Genomic DNA, 13394 nt, shown 5'->3' with positions numbered 1-13394 from the left:
GTGTCGGTACTTTACTGTGTTGTTGCATTGTGTAATTACGTCAGTGTCAGCAGCCACACCTTTCCACGCCTCTTGACAAAAAAGAAACCAAGCCTGGGAGCACATATAAGTCACATAACTCTGGTTATGGAGTACATTATTCCAGAGGAAAGACAAGAATCACTTTACAGACATGCTATGGGTACTTTTTTCCCTGCTTACATTTGTACTCCTACTTATTCTCCTCTACTACCCTCGCACCAGGTAAGTTCATTCATTTTATTTATAGTATGGCGTGCATAAGATTGATTGAAGATTTTTTTGAACAGGTTAATACACGTTATTGTAGCCTTGCAATTTGTATTGACGATTCAGACCTCAGCAAAACTGCATCCTTTAAACTAAAACGTGTCGCAAGATCAATTGTTGCAATTCTAAAAGGAATAAACATTGATAGGTAGAACAACAAATTCATTCAAAGCGAGCCGTTCAAGCAAGTTGGTTGAGAAATTTCTTGCGATAACTTCAAGTTGACATTTGTGAACCACAATCTGTTTTTTCTTTGTCTCTGCTTGACACAGACGGGAAAATGAGCCTCCTTTGGACAAAGGTCTCATCCCATGGTTGGGACACGCACTCGCATTCCAAAAGGATGTCGCAAAGTTTTTGTCTCGGATGAAGGAAAAACACGGTGATGTTTTTACTGTAAGTAAAACTGTGGGGAGATTTCTTTTAATCCTTCTTGGAGTTACGAGATTGCAAAAGTGGGTCCGTAACAGGAAGAAGAAAACAAAAGTAGATTGCAATGTATATTACTGCAATACCATCACATTATTTAGCCAATAATATCACACGTCCCACAAATGCAATATTAATCGCAATACAGTGTTTAGATGAGTGGAGCCGTGTCAAACATATTAATGTCAAGAGTATTTTTCACTCGACTTCCCCTTTAAAAAAAAAATGTAGTTCAACTGAAGTATAACCAAAACAAAATATTTCCTATTCCTTGGAGCATTTCACTGTACGTGGTTGTTAAAATACCTTTTTAAAATACTTTTTTCCTTGAACCACTCTCATTTATTTAGTCTTGCCTGCACATTTTAAATTCCTCATTCATGTATTAATATAATGGCTTTCTATTCCTGAAAGCAGCAATGATTAACAAATCTACACGCCCAAGTCGCACAAATTCAACTTGTTGCATGATTGTCAGTTTCTTGTTGAGCTCAATCATCAGAAACAATCACATTCGAAACTCAAATGAGTCAAAGACAAACTATGTGCTTTTCAGGTGTGCGTTGCGGGCCATTACGTGACCTTGCTGTTAGACCCGCGCTCTTTCGATGAAGTACTTTTTGACGACATTCGCCTGGACTTCACCCGCAGCAGACAGCAGCTCATAAATAGAGTTTTTGGTCTTCAGTTGCCAGGCGTGGAGCCGGAAGCGGACAGGATGTTTATGAAAACGTAATGAGTGATTCACGCAACAGGTATCGAAGTGTTGTAATTGTGCAAATCTCACTTAGTCATCTTTGACCGTTGATCTGTAGACATTTTCGAGGTGTCTGTCTGTCGGAGATGAATTGTTCGATGAGCACTCACCTTCAGGAGCTACTGCTAGGTGATCTCTCCAGTCAGTCAGAGTGGAGACGAGAGGGACTCTTCAGCTTATGTTACAGCCTCCTCTTCAGGTAACCTCGTTTCTGGACCAAAGAGTCACAAGAGAAATATCATGGGCACATCATTTTGCCACCTTATATATTATTATACTACTTGCAGGCATCTATTCTTTATCCTCTACAAAGAGAAACTAATGAACTTACTGAATCACTCACAATAGTTGTGAAATTATGTGTCCAGAGCTGGTTACCTCACGCTGTTTGCAAACACGCAGGACGTCAATACAGTCTACAGCGAATTCCGCAAGTTTGACCATCTACTTTCCAAACTGGCTCGCTGCTCACTCAAAGGAGGTGAGATCTTCACACTCGGTGACTATTATCTGACCGTATCAGTGGGTTGACGTGTAATGTGCATGACAGGGGAGCGCAGGACAGCCCACTCGTCCCGAGAACGACTGTGGGAACTTCTGTCTTCGAACGACGAGTGCAGTGGGAAGGCGGAGTGGCAACAGAACTACCAACGCTTCCTCCAGGAACAAGGAGTGGATGCCGAGATGCAAAAGAGAGCTCTTTTGCTGCAACTGTGGACCACACAGGTGAGTGTTTATTTTTCTTTTTTACTAGACCAGATACACAAGAACCATACGGTGCATATAAAAAGTCTAAACACCCCTGTTTGGACTTGTTTGCTTTGTTGTGCCAACTAACTTTTCATTAAGCCGATGACAAAAAAAATAAAAATCTAAAAGACAAACAGAAAAAATACAGGCAGTTTAATGCAGTCTTATTGTTGTCCTATGATCTGGTTCAAAGCTTTTTAAAGACGCCAGCTCTGTTGCCGAGAATGGATATGAAGCTTAAAGAGTTTAGGTGGCATTGAGGAAATTAATCTGCCTGTAGATTAGTTTTTATCAACCTGCTAATTCAACCTGGCTGATTTTCTTTCACAACATCCTTCTTCGACTGTTTATCCTGTTCAGCTTCAACGGGAAGTTAGATTCTTGCCAGTCAATGTCAGGGCTAGTCACACACATCAAATAAACCAAAATCATATGCAGGGACTGCCAACAACTCGCCATGCCTCAACTGTCTGTGGGAATTTGGTGGCATTTAGCAAACAAAGAAAAAGGCTGGGCCAGAAGATTCCTTGACAGCGGTTAGTATAAGAACCTGCCTGGACCTGCACATAGATGTTTTTACTGGTGCACAAAATGAACCGTGCATAAACATCACCTTGTTCAAAGAATAAAACCAACACAATGCATGAATTCACAACAAATGACATACCAGCAAATCAGTGTGACTTCTGCTTTTGCCTATGCGAGACCAGTTCAGATATGCGCATATACAAATCAGGTGTGTTCGGACCTCCACAGTGGAGGCTCTGCCGAACCCCTGAAACCGACTCACCGAACCCCCAGGGTTCGACCGAACCCAGGTTAAGAACCACTGCTGTATATAGTAGTGTAAGACTTCCTTGCTGCTTTACATGACCACTAGGTGGCGATAGTAATCTTCTATTGTGCTCTTTGCTGCTGCACACTATGTTCCCAATCCTCATTAAAACCCCACTGGAACAATGACGTTGTGCAATGTGAGGAAAGACCCTCAGTAAGTCACTCTTGGCGTGCTCTGCAGATCAGGGCAAAAACCGTCAGTCAGTCCTCCTGCCTGTTTGTTTGTGCTCCATCATGCCTGCTGGGATCCCCCGAGCACACAGTCTGGCATGGAAAGTAGAGCAATCTCTGCAGAGAGTAGCAGAGAGAGGGATTAGCAGTGAAGCTAGAAAGGTGTTGTGAAATGTGTCACAAAAAAAGCAGAAGCAGAGGTGTGCACGGAGATTGAAAAGACGCCTTGTACTGCCCAAAAAAAAAGCTACTGGGTGATGTTAGTCTCCACTTGCATAGGATCAATGCTATTGACTGAAACAAATAAGCACTGAAATGGATTTAACTCTGGCTTTCGTCTTTTTGAGGGCAAGCAACCGCACACGAATACATGCACGCATGCGCGCGCAAACATGTACCTGACAGGCACTTGCAATCACTGGCAAACAGGTGGTAAATTATTTAGGAACATGAGTTTTCATCATCATCGTTAATATTTTAGTGCAGAATGCAGGCAGTCAGTGCTTTTCTTTCTTTCTTTTTCGTAAAAAGGATTATCCCCCCCAAATACAAACCCTCTACACTCGCTCTTTAGAAATACAAAAAATAATAATAATAATAATACAGAAATAAATAGGCCTAGACTTAGAAAACAGATTTGTAATTCCATGAAAAGTAGACTCCAAAATATCAATAAAAATTCACAGACCAATTGGAGGGTTTGCGGGGACAACCAGAGGTCCACGGACCGCACTTTGAGAAACACTGTTGAATTTACAATCTGTCCTCTTTGGACAAAACAATTTTCGCCTCATGACACTACAGCAAGAATCTAACAATTATGTTTGTCTGTCAGAGTGGCTTTTTAAAATGATATTTCAAGCGTAAAGTTTTAAAAGCACAGAATAATTGTCATTAGTGCAGCAGCACAAAAAGTTTTACAAAAAAAGGCACACAGGGCGATAAAGGAAAGTAGCCTACTCAGTCGTTTTTTTTTAGGGGGGGCATTTTTTACATTTTAACATTAAAAACACAAGCACTGGGGAGAACAATGTGAAGGTTGTGTCCTTTATAGAGAAGTGATTGCTGTAATAGCTCCAGGCCTCCAATGGCATACATCTCCTCATCCCCCCCAAAAAATGACCTAATCATTTTTAATAAAAATTGCCCATAATACCATGAAAAATCCAACAGGTCACCCACTGCCACATTCACCCCACCAGAATTCCTTTTGTGTCTCTACTGACGTGATCAGATGGTCATTACCTGCGGATGTAGCGGGGTAGGGGGGGGGACAAAGTGGTGCAGCTTGTGCCCATTTGGCCTGGCTGTCAGTGCTCGGATGTGGAAAGGTAAAAAAGAACACCCCCCTTCACCCTGAGCTATTACTGTCTGACAGAATCAGGTGCCTCTCCTCCGGAGGCCGACAGCTGTGTAAGATCAGTTTCATTGATTCTGCTCACCAGACACTTCATTAGGTACACTTGTATGCCGTATCCGTTACAAGAGCTACTATGCTGTTTTGATTGTGTACTTAATGAAGTTTCAAGTCAATCTATAGAACAGGGATGGGCAACTTGAATGTTGGAGGGGGCTACAACTTTTCAACAGTGCTACATGACATACATATTAAATATTGACATTTTTATGTCAATGTTGGAATATTGATTTTTTTTCCACATTTCAAGTCAAAAAGTCCAAGTCTGCTTTATTGTCAATTTCTTCACATGCCAAGACACACAAAGAGATCGAAATTACGTTCCCACTATCCCACGGTGACAAGACAGTTCACAATGTACATACAAGTAAACAACACAAGAAAAATAAAACAAGAAGGCACAATCAATGAATAAATAAGAGTGATGAATGAATAATAAATAAACAAATAACACAATATATAAGTACAGGACGCTACGCAGAAGGGGGAAGAGAGTTCAGGATCCCAACAGCCTGGAGAATGAAGCTGTTGGTGAGTCTGGCGGTGCGGGAGCGCAGGCTCCTGTACCTCTTCCCAGAGGGCAGAAGGTCAAACAAAGAGTGAACGGGGTGACTCACATCACTCACAATCGTGGCCGCCTTGCGGGCGAGATGGGAGGCGTAAATGCCCTTCAGGGAGGGGAGTGAAGCACCAATAATCTTACCAGCCGTGTTCACTATGCGCTGCAGGGCCTTCATGTTGTATTCAGTGCAACTACCACCCCAGACTGAATACAACATGAAGTCATATTGACTTATTTCCCATTTTTATGAGGAATTTTTGGTGTTTGGCTAATGAAATAAATCTTCTAATCTACTATAATTCCCAACTGAAATATCAATACCTAACATGTTTATTTTTTAACTTCTTTTCATGTAGTGTAATGTTGGACCTGCAGCCTTTTGGCTCCTTGGCTTTCTGCTCACTCACCCCGAGGCTATGAAGGCAGTCCAGTCAGAGATAAGGGGCCTTCCTCTGGAGGACAGCTCCCTCCAGCAGACCCCCAGCATGGCCAGAGAGAAGAGGACACACTGTACACCCATACTAGGTACGTGTCAGCATCCATCCGCTTCAACCTGGATGGAAAACCACATTAGTAAACATCCCAACAGAACTAGACAGCATTTTTTGTTTGTAAACACATTATTCAAGTTAGCTAACTCCCTCTGTCCAACAGACAGCGTTGTGAAAGAGACCTTGCGACTCACTGCCGCAGCAATGATCAGCAGAGATGTGGTGAAGGACAAAGTTCTGCAAATGGCTGATGGGCAAAAGTACCACCTAAGACAGGGGGATAAAGTGTGTCTCTTTCCCTTTCTGAGCCCACAAATGGACCCAGAAATACACCAAGAACCGCAGGTACTGTGTGCTAAGTACGCACTTTGGTGTCAACACATTTAGAGGACAAGGAACTATAGTTAGTTACTCAAGTGGGTGTAAATACCTCACGCAGCTCATCAAAAAAACAAACATTTTTGTAAAACTTCTACTATCATTTTCAAACCCACTTCTACGACTGTAAAATTAATATTAACAATCGAATTTCCTTTGTGACAGATTTTCAAATACGACCGCTTCTTAAATGAAGACCTGACACCCAAGGAGGATTTCTGCAAGGACGATAGAAAGCTGAAATATTTTACCATGCCCTGGGGCGGGGGCAGCAATGTGTGCGTGGGGAAAGATTTTGCAGTGAGAAGCATTGAACAGTGAGTGTTTTAAGATCTTTCCGTCATGTAAATACACGATCAAAGCACATCATGCTGGTCACATGATATATTTTGATGAAGCACATTGAACACCAAAGAGTGTGTGTTTGAATTTTACCTTCATTTGCATCCAGATTTGTGCTCCTGATGCTGACCCATCTGGACCTGGAATTGTGTGACCCAGAAGCTCAAGTGCCGCCCGTCAATTCAAGCCGCTACGGTTTCGGAATGCTCCAGCCGGAGGGAGATCTTCTAGTCCGCTACAGACCAAAGAGAATAACGTCAACTTAATTTAATCAATGGATATTTTATTGATATGTGTATATTTATTTATTCCCCTGTTATTTTTGTATATACTGTACATTTATTATGTTGAGTGTATTTGTCACATGGTTTTGTTCTAGGACAGGAGTGTCAAACTTATTTTTGTCGCGGGCCGCATCATAGTTATAGTTTGCCTCAAAGGGCCATTAAAATTGTCAACCCAAATGTATGAATGTCTTATATTGTATATATAGTATAGGCTCCGCAACAAACTGATGAATAACTAGTTTTCAAAACGGAGACTAATAAAAACTGTTCAAATATTTAAGAATGAAATATTGAAATCAAATCAAATATTTAGAAAAGAAAATGATTTTAAAAAAATGAACGTAATAAAAATCGCTAACAATATCTCTATTTCTTAAAAGTGAAAACAATTTGAAATTTTGGAATTGACATAAATTCGATGCACAATTTGTCTTCGCGGGCCATCTGAAAAGATTTGGCGGGCCATATCTGGGCCTTGACTTTGACACCTGTGTTCTAGGACCTGTTTGACTTACAGTATTTAATAATTGACCTAAAAATACATTATTAAAAAAACGTAAATCACACTAGATGGCATGTCATTTACCCAACATATTCAGATTTATTCTAAATTCATTTGCATCAGTTACTTAGTTATTATAGTATTATTCAATCAGAATATTTAAAAATATAAATATGCTATGCTTTGTAAGAATCACGTAAACTTGATGTCAGAACTCTGCAACGGCTTTAATAAAAACCAAGAGCAAAAAGCAAAAAACGAAGGAAAATAATAATTAAATAATATCAATCAAATAAAATAGCGTCTGTGTAGGGGAATATTGTGTAATATGCCCCAACACGAGAGACCAATACAAACTTGTGGTGCGTTCAGGTGTTAGGGCGAGGCTCAGAAAGAGTTAAGTCCGATTGGCTGTGGGAAGAGACCGGTGCGCCGCCTGGCTCGAGAAGACCTCCTCCTCCTTCTCTCCCCCCCGCCTTCTCTTCCTCCTCCTCCTCCTCTTGCTGCTGTTGCGGTGTACTGGAAGCACTGGTCCATTTCCGAATGACCACCCTCTCGGTACTTGTTGATCTTGGGGCCGGGTTGCATGCTTGCGCGTCGAGGAATGCGGCGCAGTAACGCGTGTGGAGCTCGTTAGACGCGTGTGACATGTCGGAGGCTGAGGAAGGAGGGAATGGATGGCATCGCAGCCTGGCTCGAGTAGACCAGTGACGGTGGCTCCTTTTATTTTTGTGCACCATCTCCGTCTCTGCTGGAGGCCAACAGCAACAACAACTCACCACGGTACTGTTACAATTACGTGTATCATTACCAAAGTTTATATCATCATTTCATCACGCACTGCATGATAGGTAGCTGGGCACGGCTATGCGCCAAATGGAGCTCACACGCATCGGAGACTATCTGGAGCCACAGCATTAATTGATGAAACATTATCATGGGTGGATGTTCTAACTGCAAGCTCTTTTGGTTTCTACGAGTCATATTGAAGCCAACAAGCGGTAGGGGGCTGTTTTACGAAAGGGTTATGAAAAGCAAAAAAAAAAAAAAAAAAACCTGGTCGTCCTAACGTGTGCGCATTTGTTGGAGCCTCAGCCATACGTGTGAAAGTTTGTGTGACAGTGATGGACGATCGCATTTGCAAAGGCGCTAGCACTTTTTACGTGCTCGAAACAAATAAAAACATTAAAAACCGGCATTGAAATGCAAAGCACGCCCGGCCTCCAAAGAATCAGCGCTCGAGGGAAACAAACAAAATCAACGTAAAGAAAGATGTGTGTATTTGTAATGAAAAAAACGGACTGGGGGAGAGTTTCAGCACTGGACAGCTCCGCTCTGCGTCCCCACCCACGCCGTGTGACAAAGATCCACGGGCTCACAAACAAAGAGGAAACATCAAGAAAGATGAAGCCGTTTTCGCCTCCAGGGCTGCTATGCACGCAGCACATTTAGCAGATTCATTGCTGTAGATTCTGATATTTCTCGCCGCGGGTTGAGTTTTGAAGGGGCATCAAATTGATGTATGATTGGTCAGGAAGTTTTATTTAACCAAGGTGACATTCTGTGTGTACGCCTGGGCAACATAACGACTTTCATTATAAGAGCTGCGTCAGTAATTCTATTCTTATAAAGATAACACTCACAGTGACACTAATTTAACAATGTGTTTGTTTTGGTTATGATTTGCAGTGGCGTAGAACATCATGGGATAATGAGGTTTTTTTTTCCCCCAATACCATTCTAAAGCTGTGTACAGGAGAAAAAAAGAGGACAAGGACTGACACCAAGTTGGAGCATATTGGTCAATGTGTGGTGATCACATAATTCGGGATGCAGCAGGCCTGATCAAACTATGCAGCTCTGCTTACCTTTTGCTTTTAATGATAAGCAGAGGGCGGATGGTGTATTTTATGCAGTATTTTGAATGAACCGTTTTTGTTTTCCTTTTAGAGACAATAATGCCAGAAAATAGAAGCAAGAGAACTCCATAGTCGTGGGTGCTTACCCGCTTCCCAGTTGTGAGGTCATCATGGAAAAGTCCTTGGCAGAGTTCCACAAGGCCGGCTCGCAGTCCACGACGTCGCTTCCACCCGAGCCGGTGGACATCGTCCATAGCAAGTCATGCTTCAGGAGAGTCCGCCTCAACGTGGGTGGCCTCCCGCACGAGGTCCTGTGGCGAACGCTGGACAGGCTCCCGCGGACGCGTCTGGGCAAGCTGCAAGATTGCAGCAGTCACGAGTCTCTGATGGAAGTGTGCGATGACTACAACCTGGACGAGAACGAGTTCTTCTTCGACCGCCACCCGGGCGCCTTCACGTCCATCCTCAACTTCTACCGCACGGGGAAGCTGCACATGATGGAGGAGATGTGCGCCCTGTCCTTCAGTCAGGAACTCGACTACTGGGGCATCGACGAGATCTACCTGGAGTCCTGTTGCCAGGCCAGGTACCACCAGAAGAAGGAGCAGATGAACGAGGAGCTGAAAAGGGAAGCGGATAATATAAAGGACCGAGAGGGGGAAGAATTCGACAACACGTGCTGTGCGGAGAAACGCAAGAAACTGTGGGACCTGCTGGAGAAGCCCAGCTCGTCTGTTGCTGCAAAGGTAATTATCCTGAGTGCAATTAAATACCAACACTGCAACGTCTTTTTGTGATATAGTTGTTTATCAATGATCTAGGCACTTCCATTGACTTCTTTGAGTCATGGCTCCTCAAGGTGGCGCTTGTGTGGTGGCAAACAGTACATTTGCGTACGCGCCGATACCAAGTACCTATACTTTATAATGTCATTATGTCTCGCAATTTAATGAAAATATGTTTTAGTTGAATCAGAAACACAAAACACAATCTTGGATGAAACATATTTTTCTCTCAAATATAACACTTGTCATTCATGCAGAATAATCTTTTTCCACTTGCCTGGAAATGAAAGTGCTGCTCACAGTGTTGTGCCTGCATGCAAATCATGCTACAGTAATGTATTTTTGACAGAGTAGTGAGAAAATGTGTCTGTGAATGTTGTTGTATAATCTTTCTCTATATGTAGCTTGCCATTTGAGTTTGAATATTCATTACTTAACACATAAAAGGGGATCGTGCATGATAGTGCCTCTCTGCATGGTGCTGTTTCAGACAGCCTAGTCAGGTGATGCTTAAAAGTGGCTCTGGATCTTGACCTAGCTTAACTGATCATTTCATTGGAGGAGAATCTTGGTATGTGTGAATGAAAATGGGGTGAGGGGGGGGGGGGGTATTTGGGGCAGGAGTGAAGAATATGTCTCTTCCTGACACACTTTCAAGAATAAGCTGATGAGTTGATAAATTGCACACTTGATGGATGGGTGAGCAAGCACCCTAGAAACTCAACTCTGCGTAGATAAGTAATCCAATAAATAAATACATTAAATAAATTAATAAATACATTAAATAAATAAATAAATAAATAAATAAATAAATAAATAAATAAATAAATAAATAAAATTTATTGTGTGATTGGCTGTCTTCTGTCACTCTTTCACTATTATATGACTAAAATGGCTAAACAGGCTTGACATCTTTCCACACTTTGGTAAAATGGCTAAAATTGGTAGAACAAATGCAAATTGATCTTAGTGAGAATATATATGTAAATTCAAGAGAGGGTCTCCGTACGATTATAGTGTGAGGTGGTATGTTCCTCACCTAATTAAAGGTTGTTGCTCTTATAAACAGCAGTTTATATTTGTGACAAAATACAAGACTGTGCCGAACAAGAGGCCGCTGTTCTATTCCACCTTCATCATGTTAGGATTGTAACCATGGCAATAAACCCTCAGCAAGTGTAGATTGAGTCTGGATGAAACAATGAAGGTTGAATTTTACGTTGACGCTTGAGTTACGTAAATATATACTTAGTAGCTTCCACCACTGGTTAAATAAATAAATAATCATTTCTTATTATTAATTATTTGTATCCATCTTCGTGAAGCCGCTGATCATGTTCATGATTTTTCACAATGATTTAAATAGGTAGGGAATAAATATTAATAGTTCAGTAAATCTCAGATTTATTTTTTTTTCTCCAATCATCTCTTCTACAATGTTGCACCAGTTGTGAGCTATTTTTAGAACAGGCCTGCAGGCTACTCATGTGGTCCTTGGGGGCACCGTGTTGCTGACCCCTGCTCTAGAAAGAGAAGAAGCACACACACATAATGGAGAGCACTTCTGTTCATTACAACCAACAAAATAAACATATTGTTGGAATTATTATTTTCTAATCGTGTCAATCACATCCGAGTATTTTTGTCTTGTGAATCAAAATAGACTCTGTATATCAGAAATAGTCGACTCTTGTTGTATGCTTTAGAAGAATGATGTTTGATCATATTTTTGCTGCTGTTAGGAAAAAAAATCAGGTAATTATACATAGTGATTGCTTTAGCTGCTTGAGTAACCACGTACAGCCCACAATTTTGGTTGACGCCTCCAAGCATTATGTCAAGAATCTCACTCGACTGCACGCGTGTGCTAAATAACGTTAGACAGTTCTTTTCACATGAAAAAAAAGTGGAGATGATGTTCACTGTATTAAGTAGAAGTTATGCTGTTTGAAAGTACAAATTTCTGTTTTCAAATGTACGTTAAAATAACAGTATTTGACGAATTGCCTTGGATAGCCCTTCTCCTAGAATAAATTTGACATATTAAATATTGAAAATGTTAACTTGCTTTGCTTTAAACATCTAGCTTATTGGAGAAGACGTGGCAACAGAATCTAAAAATTGTCAGCACTTCTTAAAAAAAAAAAAAAAAACTATCAAAATGAGCCTTTTGAATCCATCAGCAAAGAGGCTTCTTTCTTCATCATGTGAATAAAAGCGATGTAAAAAAATCAATGTTTATTGTGTTACAGCCAAAAAAGTAGCGTCGTCTACAAAAAAGGAGACGATCGCCCGGGAGTTGAAACTCCGCGGTGGCTCGTTCCATTACGGCCTCCCGATAGCGACGGAGGACAATGTTCCAATGCGCACGTGCATATTGTCCTCATTGAATCCAACTGCTTCGATCAATAATCCGCCCGGTGATAAGTAGACGCATTAAGACTCGCATCAATTGAAGTAAAGAACTGCGATGCTGAATCAATTTCCAATTAGCTCACACTCCATCTATGAAAACGCTTGCACAGAGAATTTGGCCTTTTCAAAAGATAATAACGCTCGAATTTGATTGAGTAAACTGTAATGGTTTAACAACATGCTTGTTATTGTGCTGTGGAAAAGAGCTGCATCAAACTGTCACTCACATAAAGTAATCAAAATCATCATAGCACCACCAAAAATCCCAACGGTGGTTTCTCAGCAAGGGTCAATGATGGTAACAGGCCATAAACGCATGGGGAATAGGTGGCGGATACCAGCACTAAACAAAAGGTTGCCTAGCAACAAACGGGAATACCATTGTCTATTATCCTGACCTAGCAAGATGTGCAGTATAACTAAAAGCAAATCTTTTCAAGATGGAGGGGGGCAAGCGTTGTTCCTTCTCCCTCTTCAGTTCTTATCTTTGCTTCCTCTTGTATACCTCCGTCTACTAAATGTCAGGGAAATGTCACATTAATTATTCTCTAGGAGGCCCAATCTGAAGCTCTGTGTTTACATTCTTTAAAAGGCACACTGTCATCTGTCCCCTGCTCAAATCACATTCGTGCCACCATCAAATAGCATTTTCTGTCTGAGCATGATGAGAACATTCATGCTGGCACTAAGATAAAAACTTTTTTTTTTTAACCACCTGGTCTTAACACATCACACGTTTGTTTCATAAACCAGTTGTATTTTGGACTTCTCTCGATGGCATTCTTTAGTTAACATTGGGCAGTGCAATGACTTGCCATTTCCTTAATCCCCTTTCTTTTTAAACCAACAGTGCCATCTAGAGGCGTGAAACAACAACTGGTTCATGAAGCAAATCTGAAGCTTCATTTGCTCATCACTATGCAAAAAACTTTACTGTGTGATATATTATTTTACATCATAGCACATGAGGCTCATAAATGGCTAGTTTAGTTATTATTTAGGAATTGCACAAAATTGCTGGAATAGAGACTGCAAGTATGCTTTGTGATTTCCTTTTTTGTTTTTATTTTCACTCAAAAAAGATTTCATTCTCTTCATTGAAGGGTCAAATTTATGATTTTTTT

At 41.2% G+C, this 13394-nt stretch overlaps 2 protein-coding genes across 2 annotated transcripts in view; both read left to right on the top strand.

The window, feature by feature from the left end:
• The first annotated feature begins 79 nt into the window (after window positions 1–79).
• Window positions 80–6890, top strand: ptgis (prostaglandin I2 (prostacyclin) synthase). The gene is made up of 10 exons (XM_088389171.1): window positions 80–243; window positions 561–684; window positions 1274–1449; window positions 1533–1673; window positions 1843–1955; window positions 2025–2200; window positions 5568–5736; window positions 5866–6047; window positions 6246–6397; window positions 6532–6890. The coding sequence occupies exons 1-10, from the start codon at window positions 173–175 to the stop codon at window positions 6686–6688; spliced, it is 1461 nt and encodes a 486-aa protein (XP_088245297.1). The 5' UTR covers window positions 80–172; the 3' UTR covers window positions 6689–6890.
• A 750-nt stretch (window positions 6891–7640) lies between these two features.
• The window catches only part of kcnb1 (potassium voltage-gated channel, Shab-related subfamily, member 1), a 25470-nt gene continuing 19716 nt past the window's right edge, over window positions 7641–13394 (top strand). Inside the window, exons 1-2 of the mRNA XM_088389148.1 lie at window positions 7641–7994; window positions 9162–9816. Of these exons, the coding sequence (XP_088245274.1) occupies window positions 9241–9816 (576 nt within the window). The 5' untranslated portion in view covers window positions 7641–7994; window positions 9162–9240. The remainder of the gene's footprint in view (window positions 7995–9161; window positions 9817–13394) is intronic.

This window comes from Syngnathus floridae, chromosome 11, assembly GCF_059516105.1.
Source record: "Syngnathus floridae isolate MCC-2025c chromosome 11, RoL_Sflo_1.0, whole genome shotgun sequence".
In the NCBI taxonomy this organism is placed as follows: domain Eukaryota; kingdom Metazoa; phylum Chordata; class Actinopteri; order Syngnathiformes; family Syngnathidae; genus Syngnathus; species Syngnathus floridae.
The sequence above is the reverse complement of the archived record's forward strand: the minus strand, read 5'-3'. Positions and strand labels throughout refer to the sequence as shown.

Bases quoted from the DNA above. Each gene is read 5' to 3' on its own strand.
- ptgis (XM_088389171.1), top strand. From the start codon at position 173: ATGCTATGGGTACTTTTTTCCCTGCTTACATTTGTACTCCTACTTATT. The intron at 244-560 runs GTAAGTTCATTC...TGCTTGACACAG, and splicing joins CTCTACTACCCTCGCACCAG to ACGGGAAAATGAGCCTCCTT. The intron at 1,450-1,532 runs GTAATGAGTGAT...GTTGATCTGTAG, and splicing joins GACAGGATGTTTATGAAAAC to ACATTTTCGAGGTGTCTGTC.